Source organism: Euprymna scolopes, chromosome 39 (genome assembly GCF_053919585.1).
Source record: "Euprymna scolopes isolate OS-2025 chromosome 39, ASM5391958v1, whole genome shotgun sequence".
NCBI lineage: Eukaryota > Metazoa > Mollusca > Cephalopoda > Sepiida > Sepiolidae > Euprymna > Euprymna scolopes.
Window position 1 is genome coordinate 4732773 of NC_136520.1, and position 21893 is coordinate 4754665.

Genomic DNA, 21893 nt, shown 5'->3' on the forward strand with positions numbered 1-21893 from the left:
GGGCAGGAGCTGCTAAAAACAGCCTATCCTGCCTTGACAGAGTACAAAATAGACTTCGTGGCTTAGTGGGGGATGCCCTTTTCTCTACCCTGCAACCTCTCTCCCACAGAAGAGACGTTGCGAGCCTATCCTTGTTTTATCGTTATTTCCATGGCAGGTGCTCGTCTGAACTCCAATCTCTGGTCCCCCCTCGCCAATCTTTCACGAAAAACACCCGTCTAGCTGAATCCACTGTGAAAAATTTCCCCCACTCTATATCTGTGCCTAAATCAAAACGCGGATTCCATGAACAAAGCTTCTTTCTTAGAACTGCACGCCAGTGTAACTCTGTTCCACCTGCCTGCTTCCCACCGGACTACAACCTGGATGTCTTCAAGTCCAATGTTAACAAATTCCTAATGAACCGCCCCCTTAAGTAAACACTTCATTAAATCTCCACACTAACGTAATGTACTTGCAATAACCCTTATCCCAGAGTGGCTTCCGGGCTTTGATAAGTGGTGATCACTGTGTAAAAAAAAAAAAAAAAAATGTGCACATACGAACACTGAATTCTCATACAAATACGTTTCTTGCTAATACTCTTCTACCAAAGTTACTAACGAAGATAACAAATAAAGTTGTTTATTAATATAGAATGAAACACCATTTCGTTGTCTCTTCATTTCTATATTTTGGAATCCATTGCGTTGTCATTCATTTCTATACTCACACCATAGCTGTGATACCAGGCATCAGTGAATATCGACCAATACCCTATACCCGGTCATGATAAAATATCCAAACATGCTTTTTAAGCCGATTTTGCCAGTTCCGGTGTTTCAATCCATAAGATCTGTAGATATTTTGATCCAGAAATCTGTGGATTATATGCATGAAGTCGTAAAATTGTCAGCACAGTGTCAGTGAGTGTGTGGGCTCTGTAGACAGGATTCGAACAAGATGCATTTTGTGGCCTGTGGCTGCTGTTTTCGATTTTGTTCCTTTGAAGATTGCAATGCTGGGTATGGGGCAGCCAAACCAGCTGCCAACATTACCCTGCTTTTTATTGAAACCAACCGAGAGCTCTTTTTAGTATCCTCGCTATTCTCTTAAGCGCAATTGTCTGGATTTCTTTTGCACTTGGTTCATCAGGGATATTAGTTAGGTAAGACTTCAAGTTCTTCTTCATAAACTCTGTGGCACCCATAATAACTGGTATAATTGATATCTCCCTAAGATTCCAGTTTCTTTTCATATCATACATGAGACTTTGATATTTGGTCTGTTCCTCTTATTCAGCTCTATTCAGACCTCCATCATTAGGGGCACTCACTTCAACCAAGGTTGAAAGTGCATTGGTAAAAGAACCTTCCCCAAGGATAAATTTTGGATTTGCAGTGACTGTTGTTATCCAGCTGCGCGTCTGGTAAACGTGCGAAAACGAGAAATTTCAAAAAGCGCTAAGAGTTATCTGCCCTTTCGTTGACTTCCGGTTTGAAGTAAAAACTCTTCTCCATCATAATAATGGCGGCACCCGTTATCTCTGTCGCCGTCCTCGTGTTAGGAAGAAGTCCTTATTAAAAAGGCAAAGACTACGCAAGGATTTCCACCACATCTATCCGGACTGAGCACACCTTGCTGATTTATTTGCGACATTTTTAAATCGTCTGGAATAAAACCTTCACGTCGTAACCGGGCCGATACCAATGTAAGTGACGAACATGTGATTTTTTTTCTGTCACATATAATTTAAAAAAATAAATATTGATAATAATTGTTGAGTTATTAATTTATTGGATACTTCTGCAGTTTACCGACCGTGCTATTTTTCTTTCTTTCTTTTTTAAGACAGAATTTTCAAGTTAAATTCTGGTTTTACAATATCTTGTGTATTGAATTGTTAGGTGAAAGTACCAAATAATTAAAAAAAAAAAAAAAAAAACGCCTTCCCCTCATATTAAGAATGGGTTTCTAAATAATAACTAAGGCTAGGACAACAGAATATTCTTTTCATTGTTTTGACTCTCGAGTATATATCCGACACAGTAATCAACCGAAAACCACACACCACTCTATATAAAAGCATATAAGATACCAACGGATACACACTCGAGAGTCAAAACAATGAAAAGAATATGCTGTTGTCCTAGCCCTAATAATAACACTACTATTTCAGCACGGTCCGTAAACTTCAGACGTATAATTTGAATATTTTGTGCTATAGACTACAAACCGAAAAAGTGATTAAAAACAAAAGGAGGGCAAATATATAACAGTTAGACAAAATAAATTAAACATTTAGCAATATAGACAACAAAACGAAAACCGTAAATTATCTTCCTTTTGGTAACATTCATTTCGGGACAAGATCAAAGTGTAGTATCTGTTCTTCAGATGCTGCACTTCAATTTCTTGTTCTCTGTCAGTGGAGGAGAAATCCTTCACGACTGAGACAATTTTTATTTTTGTTCCTTTTCTCCACATTACAAAACGACTCCGGTGTCTAACTCTGTCCCGTGGGGAGGCATTGTAAATAGGAACATTCATTGGTATTTATGTCGAGATGATAACGTGCAATTAAAAAAAATAATAATAATAATTAAATAGTATTTTCGGTGCTAGTGCACTTACCGATCCGCGCTAATTTTTTAAATCGTATTTCCAAGTTTAAAGTTTTATGATGTTTTTTTGTTTTTTTATTCAGTTGTAAGGTTAAAAGTAATAGGTACAAAACACCCTCCCCTCCCCATGTTAAGAATGGCTTTTTAAATAATGTTATTATTTCAACACGGATCAATAAGTGCATGACTGCATGATGAGTACCCAAAACACTAGCTTTCCCATGTAAATGTTTTATGGGTTTGTATTACTGTACACATAAATTAGAAAAAGTTGTCAAAAAAACAATATATAACAAATATTATCAAAGGCAAGGTAAGTTACTTTTCTACCAAACTGGATACATTTTTTGTGTTTTTATTCAATGTAACATGTTTGTTCAGCTCGAAAAACATGGAAAATTCAAAATGGCGCCCGACACTCTCTTTAACTTTTTGGGAAAAGGTGTTATAAATAATAAACTAGACAAAATACTATTAAAAACCCCGCATATATGTCAACTTATGTCACGGTAACATATATTGAGCGAATTTCTAACAGTATTTTGTCTAGTTTATTATTTATAACACCTTTTCCCGAACTTACCGTGTTAAAGAGAGAGTCGGGCGCCATTTTGAATTTTCTAATACATCGGCAAACACTGTATGCTTTTCGAGCTGAATAAACATGTTACATTGAATAAAAACACGAAAAATATATCCAGTTAGATAGAAAAGTAACTTATCTTGCCTTTGATAACATTTATTTGTTATATATTTGTTTTTTTTTTTTGTTTTTTGACAACTTTTTTGAATCTGTGTACAGTAATACAAACCCGTTTTTTTTTTTTTTTTTTTTTTTTTTTTTATTTGTGCTAGTGCACTTATTTGATCCGCGCCATTTTTAAAAATATTATTTTCAAGTTTAAAGTTTTATATCTGTTTTTATGAAATTGTAAGGTTAAAGTACAGAATAAGTACAAAACACCCTCCCCATGTTAAGAATGGCTTTCTAAATAACTAATATAATATCTAATAATATTAGCACGGATCAATAAGTGGACTGTGGACTAGTATCGTTTTTTTTTAATTTTTTTGTACAAGGGAGTGAGTCAGCTGAGTCACCACTCATCAAAACCCGAAGGCCACTCGAGCATAAGGGTTCATGAATGTAAAATGGTAGCGTAGTAATCGTTAATGGTGTAGATTGAGTATAAGGGGGCGGTTCAACAAGAACTTGTTTACATTGGACTTGTTGTAATCGGCCGGGAAGCAAACGAGGGGAACAAAGTTCCACAGGCGGGTAGGTCTAGGAAATAAGCTTTGTTCATGGAATCTTCGTTTAGATTTAGACACAGATAAAGAGTGGGGGGGGGGATTGTTGATAGCGGTTGTAGCTAGTCGAGGGTTTTTGTGAAAGTTTGGTAAGAGGGCACCATAGATTGGAGTTCAGTCGAGCACTTGCCATGAAAATAACGAGAGGCAGGCTGGCAGCGTCTCTTCTGTGGGAAAGAGGCTGCAGGGAAGAGAAAAGGGCATCCAATCCATCTACTGGGTTTCGAAGCTAGTTTTGAACGCTATCCAGGGTCTCTAAAAATTATTATTTTAGCACGGTACCTTATCTGCATAAGCATATATATATATATACGTATATATATTACCACTCGTTCGTTTTATTAGTATTGCAAAAAATGGCCTATTTATTTTCTGCCAAGACTAAGCTTGTTTCCTTCAATAATTACACCTTCTCAGCCACTACTATGGCTAAAGATACATTACCTGAGTTTACTTCTTTCAAACTCTTCGGTTTAGTATTCACAGGGAACCTGAATTGGAACGTATACATTGAGAGAGCATTGCCAGGGCCGCTGCGAGGAAGGTGGGCTCTCTCTACCGTGCTAGAAAGTCACTTACGCCTGAAAGTATCCTGTACCTCTACAAGGCTACCATTCGCTCATGTATGGAGTATTGTTGTCACATTTGGGCTGGTGCATCTGCTACTGGTCTCTCCCTCCTGGACAGGGTTCAAAAGAGTCGCCAACAATAGGTCTTGAACTGTCATCTAAGCTTCAGTCTCTGTCCCATCGATGGAATGTTGCATCCCTCTGCTTGTTTTACAAGTATTTTAATGGTGGATGCTCCAAACTACAAACCCTTGTACCCTCCCCCGACAAACAGCACAATCCCACCCCTACACAGTAAAGGTTCCTAGATGTAAGAAGGTCTTCTACTCAAATAGTTTCTTCTCCAGAACTGCTAGGCTTTGGAATTCCCTTCCGAGTTCCTGCTTTCCCAACTGTACTGACATGCAGAAATTCAAGTGTAATGTGAATAGACGTCTTGCTGCTCAACTCCCTACATAGTATCCTGATAGTAGTCCCCTAGATCAAAGTGGCATTGTGCCTTGTTTAAAAAAAAAAAAAAAATCAAAATTGATAAGACGTTAGTTAGTTAGTTACTGTATCATTTCTATTTAAAAGAAAAAAATGGTAAATTGGCATTCCGGCATATATCGTAATTCAATTTATTCCTGCATTATTTCCCCTGTTTTCTAGACGGTGATAGCTAATTTGGTGTCCCCGACGAAACATCTCTCAACAGATATTTTCATTGAAGGAATTTATCGCATTATTAGACGAATTGTTAGTAGTATTTTTTAGCATTAAGCAGTTGTATGAAATAGATGAGAAGTTTTTACTTTTAAGTATGTTTCACACAAAAATAGTGCTTCACGGGGAACGTGGACATTGCGTAAACGGCGTTTTTTTATTTTATGATTGCTCCCTGAAAGCGGCTTTTTTTTTTTTTTTCGCTTTCTTCGTATATATCTCAGACTTTTTTTTTTTTAATCGCCCGTGTATTTATTTTATTTTTTTGAATTAAAAAAAAAATTTCTGTGTAAATTTGATTCATCCTTTTATTTCGTGCTTGTTTTTATTTTATTTTTTTGAATTTTATTTTATTTTATTTTCTCCACTAAATATTTTATTATTTTTTTTTTTTTTTGTTAAATTATTTTTTCATATATATTCAAATAATGCTTTTGTCACCCCCCCCTTTTTGGGGGGGGGCCTCAAATAGTACCTTCAAAAAAAGTTTTTCATGATTAAATAAAACAAAGGAAACCTTTTGCGTGTGCGCTTTCAGGGAGCAATCATTAAATAAAAACACCGTTTACGCAGGGTCCACGTTCCCCGTGGAGTACAAAAAAAAAAAAAAAAAAAAAAAGAAAAAAAGTTAACAATTACAAGAAATTGACCCCCACCTGTAAATTCACCAATTTACCTTTTTTTTTTTTTTTTTTTTTTTCTTTTTTTCACGTTAATCTCATCGATTACAAACTTTTGTCATTTTGGAAATATGAAGATGCCTGACTAACATTATTTTCTATAAAATTTTGCAAAAGGTTCATTCTTGAAGTGGCATTTTCTTATAGTTGTGTTTCTTTCAAGCGAGACGCCGATGAAATAGATGAGAGAGAGAGAGAGAGAGAGAGCTTTAAGAAAGTTCCCTTTCTAACCCTCCTTTTTAGACGGGAATAAACACCGGTCGCATAAGAGTCACAATATTTTTCTCTCTGATGGTCACAAAGTACGTGTTCAATTTAGTAGAACGTTATAATTGAAAACTGATCCCCGATGATAAGTCATTAAAAATAATTTTTTTTTTTTTTTTTTTTTTTTTTTTTTTTTTTTTAAATCTGAAAGCTAAGTTTGTAATCGATGAGATTAATTTGAGGAAAAAAAAAAAAAAAAAAAAAAAATTGAATTGTGGAATTTAGAGGTGGGGGTCAATTTCCTAAACGTCCACTAGGTACGTGCAAAAACGGACGAATAGAGATAGGGGTTCCAAGTTTTGAAAGCCGATTTTATCATATTTTTTTGTAGGTTTCCGACTACCTTTTCATTGTATTTGAAAGATTAAAGACTAAAGTTAATTTTTAAAAGGAAAAAAAAAATATTTGTACACGTGGGGGGAGGGGGAGTTATGAAAAATGTGGACGTCGTTCGTCCACTCGTCCACCGAAATAAATATTACACGATTCCTATTTACTCCCCACGAAGGCATAGTTAGACACCAAGGTCGTTTTTAATGTGGAGAAAGGAATAAAAATAAAAAATAAAAATGGCTCAGTCGTAAAGGATTTCTCCTCCACTAACCGAGAACAAAAAATTGAAGCTTAGCATCAGAACAGATACTACACTTTGAAATATTACACGATTATGAAATGGTCCCCCCCCCCTCGACTACTTTATGGTATTCCGGCCTATACCTCGAGACGTTCTTAAACCTATTATTTTATAAAACATTGTTACATTAAATTCTTGTTATTGTTGGTGGCCATCTTGATGCGAACGAGCGCTCTTGCATGTAAACACAATCCCGAGAAATTATGCGCGCACTCGCGAGTACTAAAATGGTCACTAACAATAACATAAGAAATAACATTGCTTAATATTTGGGAAACTACTAATTTGCGGAAAATTTTAAATGCGATATTCGTTTTCAGCACTACCGAAAACCGTTAAAAGTCGTCTTTTTAAAGGAGAATGTTAAGATGGGAACTAGGTAAAACTTAACCAAAAACTGGTTGTCGTTAAGATTCGCATTCCCTTGTTTACAAGTACTTTTTCTGCGGTATTGACGCTTGGCAAGTTTTAATCTATGGATGACCAACAGTGTATATAATTTATCGTTAAAGTCTTGATATATTTTTTCAATAGTTAAATAATACTAGGTTTTCATTGTTTAAATAAGTTTTTATTCAAACTTTTCTAACATAAAAAATATAACCTTCATAGTAAAACAAACTTTTGGTGTTCAATGAACACCGTGTTCATGCACTTTACCGTGCTGAAATAATAACGTTATTTAGAAAGCGATAATATAGGGAGGGTGAGGATGTTTTTAACTATTCCGTACTTTCACCTAACAATTTGATTTAAAAAAAAAAAGGGGGGGGTTGTATTACTGTACACACAGATTCGAAAAAAGTTGTCAAAAAAACAAATATATAACAAATAAATGTTATCAAAGGCAAGATAAGTTACTTTTCTACCAAACTGGATATATTTTTCGTGTTTTTATTCAATGTAACATGTTTATTCAGCTCGAAAAACATACAGTGTTTACCGATGTATTGGAAAACTCAAAATGGCGCCCAACTCTTTCTTTAACACGGTAAGTTCGGGAAAAGGTGTTATAAATAATAAACTAGACAAGATACTATTAAAAAAACCACCGAATATATGTCAACTTATGTCACGGTAATATATATTGAGCGAGTTTCTAACAGTATTTTGTCTAATTTTATATTTATAGCACCTTTTCCCAAACTTACCGTGTTTAAGAGAGAGTCGGGCGCCATTTTGAATTTTCCAATACATCGGTAAAGACAGTATGTTTTTCGAGCTGAATAAACATGTTACATTAAATAAAATCACTGAAAACATATCCAGTTAGGTAGAAAAGTAACTTATCTTGCCTTTGATAACATTTATTTGTTATATATTTGTTTTTTTTGACAACTTTTTCGAATCTGTGTGTACAGTGATACAACCCCCCCCCCCCAAAATATCGTAAATTAACTTGAAAATACTATTTTAAAAAAAGAAAATAGCGCGGTACAAGGAGTGTATAAACACCGCACTTTCTTTTTAATCGGCGGACTTGAACGAGAATCCTCCCCTAAGAACGGCTTTCGGAATAAACACCTTAACCTTAAGAACGGCTTTCGCTTTTTTTTTTTTTTTTTTCCATCAGTGGATTATTATTTCTATTTACTTTCCTTACCACGAGGGCAGAGTAAACACAAGGTCGATTTTTAATGTGGGGAAAATCCAGCTCCCCAAAAAGGGGCACTCTGGATAGGAACAAAAATTAAAATTGTCTCGGTCATGAAGGATTTCTCCTCCACCGATCGACGTCAGAAAAATAGAAAGAATTGATATGGAGTTTGCTTGATGTAGAACTTTTATAATAAAAATATATTATGGACTAGAATTGGTATTTAAGCTCTTGGAAGCATCATTAAGAATTTAGGGTTTGTTTTACAATCCACAGAGGTACGAAAATGTTGTTAAAAAAAACAAATATGTAACCCATAAATTTAATCAACGACAAGTTACTTTCCTACCTAACTGGATAAGTTTTTAGTGTTTTTATTTAATGTAACCTGTTTATTTCGAAAAACAAGTGATGTTGAACGCTACCAGAGAACAAGAAAAAATGGCTGTGATTTCTCTATACATCTTTGAAGTCTCGATAATCACTTAAAAATAAGAAATAAAACAAAATGGTGGTAGAAACCCACCAATAAATGTCACCGTAATATTTATTGGTGGGTTTCTACCATTTTGTTTTATTTCTTATTTTGAAGTGATCATTGAGACTTCAAAGACATCACGGACATTTTTTCTTGTTCTTTAGTAGCCCTCAATATTATTTGCTTTTCGGACCGAATAACATTTTACATTAAATAAAAAACACTGAAAACTTATCTAGTTAGGTAGAAAAGTAACTTATTTTGCCTTTGATAGTATTTGTTATATATATATATATATATTTTTTTTTTTTTTTTTTTTTTATTGGACATTTTTTTACCCTCTGTGGATTGTAAAATAGTCCATAAGATAAAAACATTGAATAAACAGATAAAACTGTTTTTAAAACACGTTAAAAATGTAAAAAAAAAAATTTTTTTTTACTAAAAGAAGGAAGAAAAACACGAAATTTTTTTTTTTTTTTTTTTTTTTTTTAAGTTGGAATATTTCTGATATTTTTCGGACCGTAACAGGTCCATCTTCAGAGTGAAACAGTTCAAAAAAAAAAAAAAAAAAAAAAAAAAAGGCAACAGAACTCTTTAATGCTCTCAAGAGGGATCTGTTCTGGTCCGAAAAATATCAGAAATGCAATTCTGAATTTTTTAGATGAGATGTGAATGCTTGTGTTATGTTGATTAATCGGATTATTATTCTCATCCTGAGTGTTATTAGCACAATGTTTCGGTCGCTGGAACCTGCGACCTTCTTCGTGTGTTGAAAACATGCTTCTTTTTCTCTATTAAGGAAGAGAGGGTTGGCTCTGCATTACAAGAATTCGAACCGTGGATTTGAGGATGGGTCCGTAGATCATAAAGAAGGTTCAATCTTCAAAGGTCACTAAGGATATTTGTTTAAAGATTTTCCTATTACTCAATTTTTCAGGATATTTATACTAATTGTTTATATTAGTGAAAAAATGTTTTACGAAACAGAGGATCGATACCCATGCGTTTTGTTTTTGTTTTTTTTTAAACACAATGAAGGGATGGAGGGGTGGGGCAACTCCAAGCAAGAAAGAAAAATTGAGTCCAAGGAAAGCCTTTATACAAGTTGTATTTTGAGGTGGATTATACTGTTGGTCATCCGTATATTAAAATTTATCTATCGTTAATACCACAGAATGCCTTTGTGAATCTTAACCATAACCAAAATGTTTTGGTACTAGTGCATTTTATAAACCAGATGTCTGTAAACGTGTATTCAGGTTGTTAACTTAGAACAACAAACCATCGGCCGAGTACCACGTGACCTAACTTGGTAATATCACTAAATAAAGTTTGCGGGTGATGTGAGCAAAAAAAGGCATTAAAAATATTTCTTATTTTGAACGTTATTACATGAGGAGTCATTTCGTTTAAAAATTTAATTTATTTTGTTTATATAAATACTTCAAAGTAGCACTTGCCTTGTTTGGGGTGATTGAATAAAAAAAAAAAAAATTAGAGAAATGCACGATTAAAATGTGTAAATATTTTAATTGTGTAAGAATCAAGATGGATGCCATCAGCAATTTTTCTTTTTTTTTTTTTTTTTTTTTTTTTCCCCCAAACAAGACACGTTGCCACTTTGATGTAGGGTGCTACTATCAGAGACATAAGCTACAGGGGTACTATGTAGGGAGTTGGGCAGCAAGATGTCTGTTCACGTTACACTTGAACTTCTGCATATCAGTACAGTTGGGGAAGTAGGGACCCGGAAGGGAATTCAAAAGTCTAGCGATTCTGGGGAAGAAACTGGAGTAGAAGGCTCTTTTACATCTACTGTGAAGGGGTGGGATTTAGCTGCTTGTTGGGTTTGTCGGGGGATATTTATGTCAAGGGGGTACAAGTGCTTGCAGTTCATCAGAACATTCACCGTTAAAGTACTTGTAGAACAAGCAGAGGGATGCAACATTTCGTCGATGGGACAGAGGCTGAAGCTTAGATGAGAGTTCAGGACCTATCAGGTTGGCGACTCTCTTTTGAACCTTGTCTATTTCATAAGTATGAATCAGCCTTGACCTTGCGATCTTTACTCGATCTTGACCTTGCGATCAAGATCGAGTAAAACAGAACGAGGCAAAGCTGACTAGTCGGAATATGACAATTTAAACAGCTTTTATGTTATGGTTACTATTTCTTATTAATTTCGGTGTTAAGTAGTTTAATAGTTTATCAGTTAAATATTTTCACACAGACATACATCTACTGTTTTATTTATAGAGATAGATTTGCTTGGAGTTCGCTGCTTATGAAGGCCTGGAGGCCAGTCGAGGATAAGGGTTAATGAGTGTTAGGTTGACAATGAGACAACACCATGCTGATCAGTAAGGGTGGAAGTTGTATAGGGTTTAATTAAGAGAATGGTTCAACAAAAACTTATTTACATTATGCTTGAAAACGAACATGTTATAGTCAGTTGGGAAGCAGCCCTACCGTATTGTGTTCAATAGTCAGTTCTAAGAAACCAACTTTACTTATAGAATTTTTTGGTCAATGTGCACTAGTTGTCCAATCTATTTATTCCAAAAGCCGTTCTTACCAATGGGAGGTTGGTGGTGTTTATTCCGAAAACCGTTCTTACCACGGGGAAGTTGGGGGTGTTTATTCTGAAAGATATTTTATTTTCAACCTCCCCATGTTAAGAACAGCTTTCGGAATAAACAAGGTGGACAACCAGTACACATTGACCAATTTTTGTTTAGTTTTAGTCACAAAAAGTGGAGGAAATTGTTGACAGTTGTTGTAGGTAGATGAGTGTTTGTTGCGAATGTTTTGGGGTAGGGCACAGATTAAATGTTTTTATACACATCTAATGTTTTACTTAAAGGCTTCTGTTTTTTGGTCCATGATGTAATGCTCTTCAAAAGTCTCTTCTGATTAATGTTTAAACGTATTGTTATTCTGAAAAACGGACGAGTTCATTTGTTTATTTTAAAATTGGTAAACATTGATCAGAAGGAACTTCTTCAGGACGTTCATCATGAAACAAAGCAGTCAGCAGAAAACGGAAGTAAACAAAGATATGCAAAACTTCTTATTTTTTAATTTTTATTTATTTTTAATTATTTTTAATTTCAAAAATGTTTAAATTTTAACATTTTTTAAAACTTTTAATTTCAATTTTTTTTATTTATTTTTAATTATTTTTAATTTCAAAAATGTTTTAAAATTTTAACATTTTTTAAACTTTTAATTTCAATTTTTTTATTTTTTTTATATATCTTTCTTTTGACCGTTTACGACCTGAATTATTACGTAGATGATTAAAAAACATTATTTCTTGTTAATTTTATAGTTTAATGATTTGCAATGATTTTACGACCTTTTTCAGGAAACAATTTTTCGTTATGAAGTTCAATAGTTAAACGACCACTTAGAATCTTTGCATTTCATAAACTTACCTTGATTATTATCCATAGTGCTTGAAAAAGTGTTTGACAACAAACGAAATCCTCCACTTGAAAACGAACATGTTATAGTCAGCTGGGAAGCAGCCCTACAGTATTGTGTTCAATACAGTCAGTTCTAAGAAACCAACTTTACTCATAGAATTTTTTGGTCAATGTGCACTAGTTGTCCAACCTGTTTATTCCAAAAGCCGTTCTTACCAATGGGAGGTTGGTAGTGTTTATTCTGAAAGGTATTTTCTTATTTTCAACCTCCCCATGTTAAGAACAGCTTTCGGAATAAACAAGGTGGACAACCAGTGCACATTGACCAATTTTTGTTTAGTTTTAGTCACAAAAAGTGAAGGAAATTGTTGACAGTTGTTGTAGGTAGATGAGTGTCAGATCACTGCATACTAAATGTAAGCAATGGACAGTTGCAATCTGGAGGTATCCATGGCAGGTGCTCGTCTGAACTCCAATCTCTGGTCCCCCCCTCGCCAATCTTTCACGAAAAACACCCGTCTAGCTGAATCTACTGTGAAAAATTTCCCCCACTCTTTATCTGTGCCTAAATCAAAATGCGGATTCCATGAACAAAGCTTCTTTCTTAGAACTGCACGCCTGTGGAACTCTGTTCCGTCTGCCTGCTTCCCACCTGACTACAACTTGGATGTCTTCAAGTCCAACGTTAACAAATTCCTAATGAACCGCCCCCCCCCAAAGTAAACACTTCATCAAATCTCCACACTAACGTAATGTACTTGCAATAACCCTTATCCCTGAGTGGCTTCCGGGCCTTGATAAGTGGTGACCACTGTGTAAAAAAAAAAAAAAATCTGGCATCTACCCAGATACTGAACTAACGTGTTTGAATCAATTCCCACTTTATATAGGTCCTGGATATGACCTTAAACTATATCTGATGGTAAGGCCCCACCCTGCGGGCTTGGGGGAGAGTAGAGCCACCCCTTAATTGCCATTGCTCCCAGGTCCATTCTGACCCGGAGTGTTAGTACCTGTTAGGGTCCCAACTATAGGTTAAATAGAAACCGACTTCAAAAAACAAATATATTCTATTAAAAAGATTTTCTTCAAAATCACTAAATTCGGCATTAAATAACCTGAAAAGGGTTGATATGCCGTAAAACAAAAACAACAAACCCACTTTATATATGCCATTATATTCATTTATTTATGACTGAACAGATTTATTCAACCAGGACATAAAGGGTTCCAAAAAATAAACTATTCTTTTGATTATGGAATCTCTACCTTAATTTTTATTCATTTAATTTAATCTTTTTCTTTTTTTTTTCTTTTTTTACAGGAAAGAAAATGTTTCCCTTGTGACTATATTTCCAGACCTAGTTGACAACTCTTAACATTGTGTACGGCGACAGCCGACCACTACGAAGATGAGCAGTGCCAGCAGTGAAAATCCTACAAGTGAATTGTCTTGCCGCCTCTGCAGGACATCCCATTCCTCGGAATGGGAACTAAAGGAACACCTGTGGTCGCTGCTGCACCACGTGAAGCTAGAGCAGAAGTATAAGGACTCTCGTCATGAGTGTGCCTTGTGCCAGACCGTGTGTAACGACCTCCTCCAATACGGCCGGCACTTGAACGAGATGCAGCACAAGCAGGCATTGGAGAAAGCGAAGGAGAAAAAGAAGGGCAAGCCGAAGACTTCTCATCCTCGAAACGTTTCCCAGAGAGTCGCCGGCAAAGGTAAATTAAAACGGAGTCTTATGCCGAACCCAAATTGGCATTTGAATCCAGTCAACCAACACTCGTTACGAGTTGGCGCAAAATTACAACCACAGTTTGGCAACTGTAATCCTGCAAGTGACTGGCACCGGAACGGTCAGAAAGAATTTCCTTCGTTTGGTATGCACCCGCCATTTCCGAAGAACCATTATTGGAACAATGGTAATTATTCGGACAATAAATCCAATTTTCATTCCTTTTATAAAAACGACAGAAATTCTTATGACCGCTGGAAGAACTCCGGTTACGTGCCCTATGATGACAACAGACTGCCGGAATCGAATCGGATGTATTTAAGCTCGAAGAATAAAATTGTGAATCAAACGGAACCGCTGATCATGAACAAATATCTCGTTTATGCAAATCTCCAAAAGTTAAAGAAAGACCCCCCTCCTCCTCCGAGCAAAGTTCCCACAGACAAAGTGACAGATTCAACCGAACATTCCAGACGCCCGTCGCCTGAATCTTCCAGCTCAATGGCAAAGAATCCCTCGAAAACTGCTGAGAATCCAAAAAGCGTTGCGAAAAAGCCGCTTTCTTCCAAGACTTCCTTCCAAATCAAAAAAAATCCTGTTCCCCTTCAACCAAAAAGAGTGAGCACCTCCGACCAGGTTTGTAAAGCTAAAACGTCTGTCGCAAAATTAAAAGCAAAGAAAGTACTTGTGAAAGCCGTCATTTCTCCGAAGCGTAAAACATCGCAGACAACTTTGTCTTCCATCAATAAAAACGGCAAGACAAATCCATCGAGGAAATCCAATGCAGAAATAGCAGAACCAGTTTCAAAAAAATACATTGTGGCTGCGTCGGTTAACAAAACACCTAGTAACTGTAATGTGCCGTCCGTTAATAAAAATACCCCATCCCCTTCACAATTGAGGGTACCATTTTCATTGAAAAATGGTAAATCAGTTGAAACGGAGAAAATTTCTGCCACTGTTGTTAATAAAACGACTGTTTCTAATCCGCTTAGCTTAACAGAAAAGAATTCTGCAGGCAAACCAAATGATTCCGATACGAAAATATCTAGAGATACTAGTTCGTTAGAAGGTGATACAACGCTTACAAAGAGAAACATCACGTCGACTGACACGCCTGATATTTCTCCGGTTCCGAATAAAAAGCAGAAGACGTTATTGTCAGCAAAATGTGGTTCTCTAGAACCTAGGAAAAAAATCGTTGAATCCGAATCCTCTAATTCATTGACGGTTGCCAATAAAAAGCAGAAGACGACATTGTCGTCGTCGAAATGTGGTGCTCCAGAAACTGGGAATAAAATTGTTGAATCCGAATCCCTTAATTCGTCGACAGTAACAAATTCTGAAAGTCAAGAAAAAGATTCATTTGAAAACAAGACTCCGAGACAAAATAACGACAGTGAAAAAAAGAAGCCATCCAGAATTTCAGTCGATTGTACTGAAGAGCCGAAGTCTTTGTCTGCGGTGCTCCCGTCTGGGGAAACTGAAAACTGTTTCAAAGTGAACAATGAATTGGTTAAAAAGCTTCATAAAAAGTTGATCGGAGAAAATCCGATAAAATCGTTTAGAGCGAGAGTAAAAAGTCCTGAACACCAGCCGCCTTCAAAGGACGAGGCGAATCCGTCGGGGAAATCAAATTCGGGTAATGTCCGACAAGAAGAACTGGTTAAAATGATGAAACTTCCGCGATTAAATCGGAAAGAGAAGATGCACCTCAGTTCATTGCTGCAGTCCTATACAAAATCGCAAAATAAGAAGTTGGCCGTCCCCAGACTGACAATGCAACTGTCGGGGGTGTACGATGACGGTGTCGGCGGTGGCAGCAGCAGCAGCAGCGTTGATCCGATATCTACGGATACTATTTCTAACCTGGAACTACCGGCCGGAATGGAGGAGCAGATAGCACATCTAATTAAGCGTGAAAATTTAGAAGCCATGTCTCCGTTTGAGGCGACAGACGACAGTAATCTGGGAATTTCTGCTGCCCAATTGTTGGAAAGTCAGTTGCAAGATTCTAGGAATGAAAGTTCTTCTGTATCAGTCCGTCAAAAACGGAATGTCAAACGGAAAACCATCCCGGAAAAATCAAAAGTAGTTGAATCATCAACACTGCAGTCGCCTAAAACGGAGATATCGGATGATAATAATAATGATAATAATAATGATGATGGTGGTACAGATTTCGCCTCGAATGCTGTATCCACATTCGTTGCGCCCTCATCGGCCCAACCGGTCGTAGACCAGCAAGAATCAACCATAGGCAATCCCGTGGTAAGTGACTCACAGTTAAATAATAATACTTCGTCTTCCACTAACTTGCCAGATTCTTCTGAACGTCTGCCACAAGCTAACATCAGTGCTTTAGAAACTACTGGCACTAAATCTGATTCTACTGAAAACCCATTACCGTCGTCTAACGAAAATATCTTTAATAAAGTTTATCAGCTAACGCTTCGCGAGGAGCAGATCCGCTCATCAATTGTAGATATGAACGAGAAGATGAATTACCTCCGCAAGTTGATCGAAGATTCCCAGATGGCGCTACAGGGTTGCTGCGTCGAGCATAAACGCCTGCTCGATGAAGAGAGCAGCATCCGTGACCAACGGCTGCAGATTCTCCAAAATGCAATGTCAAATAGAAACCTCGGCAACGATTCCGCAAATAATCTTCAGTTTCCGCAACCGAACCAGGCATCTGAACCAGTGTCACTAGCAAGGCCCGATCATCAAACAGGGCCTGGCTTTCCCCAAATGGACACAAATCATCAAACGTCATCTCTGCCGCAACCACAAATCGGTTATAGCCATCTCGGGTCAGGGTCAGCTTCAGTCAATAGAAACAGTAACCAAATACAGGAATCTTTGCTGCATCCTCATTCTTCTAACATCCCGTCTAATACGACATCAACATTTCAGCCTCCCCTAAATCAGCCCCAACTCCAGCCAGAAGCTCCACCGAGTGACAGACCTTTAACCATCCAGCCTGTCAATAGAAATCCATCAAGCAAACAAAACCTGCTTAATTGCACGGCTCCTCCTAACCCGAACCTTAACCAAGCATCTCCTCGTCTTGGCAATGACATTGCCTCTACAGATAATTTCATTGGCTTAAATATAGATGCAAATGTGACCTCGGATCAAGACCCTTCTATGAGTGTAACACCTATCATTATAAAACAAGAGCTACTATCACCTTCGTCTCCTCCTTTGTCATCAGGAATGGCTACATCTCCAACTGAAAAGAAAGGGCTATCCCCGGGGTCACAATTACAACCAAGTGACAACAAAAGAGGAGCAGTTTCTTCTGTTCTAATAGAAAGTCGTGATACGAAACAGGAGTCGTCAGATTTACGAGACAAAAACGTTTGCGAGAATACCACAAAATTGTTGCCTAACGATTTTAACAACTCTGCCAACCAGGGCGATCAACTGTTACCTATCGATAAAACTGTCGAGGCCGAACCCGAACTTGTTATTGACTTTAAGACTATTCAAATTAAAAAAGAACCTGTAACCCCACCTCCTCAAGTTGAAAACGAAGAAACTTTCTTTGTACCCCAACTTATAACACCGGAAAACAGGGACAAAAATAACGTTCTCTTGTCGGAAAAAAATCAAATCGAGCCTCAAACAACTGGAACGGAAAAAACGGTGACACCTACCGTTTCTGCTTCATCGGCAAACAATCTGTTAGGTTCGGCGAGCCGGAACGAAAATCTGGAGAAGTCGAGAGGTATGTCTATGACTTACCTCGGAAGCATGCCTAACAATTTCTTGGAACGATTGACACTCTCGTGGAAAAAGCAGAACTCGTCTGCGACCGAAGCTTCCGCTCGGAGTTCTGAGCACAGCTTCAGTGATAGCGAATCCACGTCGAGTCGTAATGTTAGCAGTTTTGTCCAAAAATTGGGTCCACAATTTTCCATTCCGGACGAAATGAACCCAAGGGTTTGTCTGGAGCCGTTGAACATGAAGTTTCATCGCAAGAGAACGTTATCCGAGCCACTTTCCAATGGCGGATGCGTTTCTTCTTTGAAGGCAAACAACGAACTGAAAGAACAATTTCAAGCTGATCCGAAAAGCAAGTCCGAGGGAGATGGATCAAGCGATGTTAGCAAAACGGATTCAGTCAAGCTGACCATGTTTGAGGAACCAACAGTCAAGCGGAAAGCTGTCCGATGTGGAACCCGTGTAAAAATCACTAGAGCCAAAGGTGCAGATAATCCAACGACATGTGACGACAATCTGCACTCGTCTGACAAAGCCAGATTGCCAGACGACAAGTCAAATGATGCAAATTTTGTTTCTAGCGATAGAGAGAATATGAAAAGTGCCAGAATGTATTCCTTTCTTTCGGACGATTCTTCCAGAGATTCCGACGCGCAACAACCAAACGATCCTGTTAGAATCTCGGACGATCTAAATAAAGCTGGTACGCCATCTTGCGAGCTTTCTCCAAGGGAACGAAACTACGACCCCCAGTTTCCTGCTAATCCTATGAACATCTTTAATAACCTCAGCATGGTGCATGCTGTCCGGACAAAAAAGTTTCCGCGGGTGCATGTTAACGGAAGCGAACAGCTGCCAACATTCAAAAGTGTCAAGAGTCCTGTAAACGGATTGTACGTATTTGAAGAAAATCTTTACGCCTCATATCAGGGTAGCTCTCCATGTAAGTTTTCCGTCGATACCGGCGCCTGTCTACAAGTTTACAACTGCACACCATACAGCGTCCAATGTATGCTCGTGTACCGCGTAAATAAGACTAAGGTGCACCTTTTCTCGGGCGGCGCCAGTGAATTACTGCTTATCTTCGACGAAGCAACAGGCAAGCTGTGCTCTAAAATCGACACTTGCCGAAAAGTTTATTCGCTTCACGAAAATTGGGGCCACTTATTTATCGGCCTGGCCGATGGCGGTGTCACAAAGGTGAATTTGAAATCGCTAAAGAAGACGAGCGAACTATCATATGGCTCGAAACCGATAAACTGCCTTGCAACCTGCACAGAGGCGGCGCAGAAACTGCTCTGCGTTGGCGCTTACGATGCTTCAATCCTCATCGTTGATGCAATGACTGGCCTCCTCCTAAAGACTCTTCACTGTTATCACCGTTTGCTTTATGCAATAAAAGTCCACCAGAATCTCATTTTCAGTTGCTCGAGCGACAAGACCCTCCAGGTACACGACATCACAACGGGTAAACTCCTCCGCTGTCTCCAGGACCATACCTCCACGATTTCATGCCTTCACGTCGATGATAACCTGCTTGCTACTGGCAGTCACGACAAACAGTTGAACATCTATAATTCGAGCAATCCGACGGAAGCACCTGTGATTTTCTTCACGCCCAGCAAGGAGCCGATTTCCTGCTTGGCTATTCATAAAAATCTGGCCTACTGCGGCAACTTCTTTGGCCACATCGATACGATCCGTTTTGACACGGGACAGAAATGGCTCTGTAAATATGATGCGTGCCGATTGACCTTTGGTCAGCGCAAGGGTTTGTTTTATCATCTTGTCAATTTTCATTTGCAGATGACCTGCCTCGATCGGATCAAATGTCAGTGGGAGGATTGCGGGGAATATATTTGCTCAGTGCTGGACATCACAGAACATTGTGAGAATCATTTGAACAAAATGTGACGATTCAGGGTTAGCGCTGGGCCAAGAGGGTCGGTATTCTTAGAGTTTGTTTTACTAATTGCATTGATGCATGTCTATAAAAAGAGACCTACACTGTACTGCATCATAAATGTGCGTATGCATATATATATATATATATATATATACACACACAAAATATTTGTATAAATAAAGAAAATTACACAATAATACAGCTCTACTTGTTATCGAGCACAATTTTAGGAATGCTGAAGTTTCATTGGATTAACATCTAAGAAACCACAGCAACACAATTGTTATATAACAAATAAATGTTATATAACAAATAATTGTTATATAACAAATAAATGACAAAAGTTTGTATTCCAAATTTCTAGGTGTTGACCATCTTACTGTTTATTTGTTTAAGTTGACCTGCACAATTCTTGACAGCACCCGTTTCATAGCGCAAAATCGTTCATTAAATTATTATATCAATCAATGAATTTATTTTGCCACTTCTTTACCAGAGGAAAAAGCCCTTATCAATTTTCAAATAAAATAAAAGCATATGGGCATGATTACAAAATCCGAAAATTTGTCTTTCATTTTATTACGCCATCTTTCTTTTCTCTTTTTTAAATATATATTGAATTAACATCTAGGAGACGAGAGCAGTACAATCATTTTGTGTATATGGATGTGTATGGTGAGATATACACTGCACTGCACTATAAGATATATTTATTTATGCAAACATTATTCACTACATATGTGCATACATGTTTCAGCTGTGATTTCTTTGGAAATTCAGTATCGTTAGCCTCATAACATGTATGTAGCCAATAATGTTTTTTTTTTTTTTTTTTTTAAGATAATTATATAATTATACAGCTCTACTCATTAATGAGCACTTTTTAGTCGCGTGCAAGCGACTCTATAAGTCACTCCGTCGGTCCGTCTGTCGGTAACACTTTTGTGCTTGGCCTTTTTGGTTTAGATCAAAGGTCTGTTGTTAATAGATGCTGTTCTTAGCTTTTTAAGCTTTTCTTGGCATTTTGGCCAAGATCAAAGTGTAGTATCTATTCCGGCAGATACTGCAAGCAAAGACCATATGTGGGGGCAATTCCACATATAAGACCTTGGTCAATGTAGGGGCAACCCTTCATACCAATTGTCACTATCCAGCTCCCCTACTCCCCTAAAATTATTCTTTTTATTTTGTGCGTACTTCATTAAAATTCACTGAAAATGTAAGATATAAATAACATGACGCTCTTGGTTCAATAATATGATAAATAATTATGATTCTTTGGCCCGAAGACCAGGGAATGAACAGCTTCCAAAACTTTCAATCTTTCAATTAAATGAGAATTTGCTAAAAATTTTAAAGCTGTGCATTTTTATTCGACAGATAAAGGCTTTACCTATTTCATTTATTTTGTGTAAACAAAGCAATTTTAATTGTTCGTCAAGAGTTACTTTGTGACTGTTCAAAAGCCTTTAAACTATCGAATAAAAAGTCATAGTTTTATGAATCTTAGCAAATTATCATAATAAAAATATAGTTCATTTCATTTTGTATTTGAGTTTCCGAATCAATGTTTAAGTTTGATGGACGCGGATGATTATACTTAGTGTTAATTTGGCCAGGGTATACCGATATCAGCATTTACGCGAACATGTTAACATTGTCTGTGGAATTATATAGTTAATGTCTGATTAATAATTGGTAAATGCTGTTTGTTTTAACGTTAGTTCCTGGAGAGGGCAACGCCATGTTTGCCAACTCTTAGAAGTGTTCGCTAATGTAGAAATTCGTTTCATTCTGGAATGAGAATCTCCGGTGTCACCCTCACTCTTTCACCAGTTGGTTGAGGACGATCGTCGACCTCAGAACCCTTCCACTGCCGGTGATAATTCTTGGCCGTCTAAAGTTACTGGTATGGGGAAGTGACCGAATTATCGGTTGATCGTCTAGTTATATATCCTGGACCAATTCGTTGTGTACCCTCTTAGCGACGAACGTCGTCGAAAGAGAGCCGTGGATTTTTTTGTGTAGTAAAAGAAAAAAAACAGGATAAAATGATTCTGCACCAAATATATATTAACAAAAAAAAAAAAGTACAGTTCTTATAATTCTTTCAGAGTCCTGAAGGAAGCGATGTGTTATTATGCTAAGAATATGGTCGAAGGCATCAGCTTGTAACCTTGCGGAGTATCGGTCTCTGGGTGTCTGAAGAAATGTGTCAAGTCAAGAGCCAACTCTACTTTGAAT

General features: G+C 37.3%; 1 protein-coding gene across 1 annotated transcript; it reads left to right on the plus strand.

The window, feature by feature from the left end:
• Positions 1-1466: 1466 nt before the first annotated feature.
• Positions 1467-20212, plus strand: LOC145263623 (uncharacterized). The gene is made up of 2 exons (XM_080120466.1): positions 1467-1690; positions 13600-20212. The coding sequence occupies exon 2, from the start codon at positions 13688-13690 to the stop codon at positions 19655-19657; it is 5970 nt and encodes a 1989-aa protein (XP_079976592.1). The 5' UTR covers positions 1467-1690; positions 13600-13687; the 3' UTR covers positions 19658-20212.
• Positions 20213-21893: the final 1681 nt, after the last annotated feature.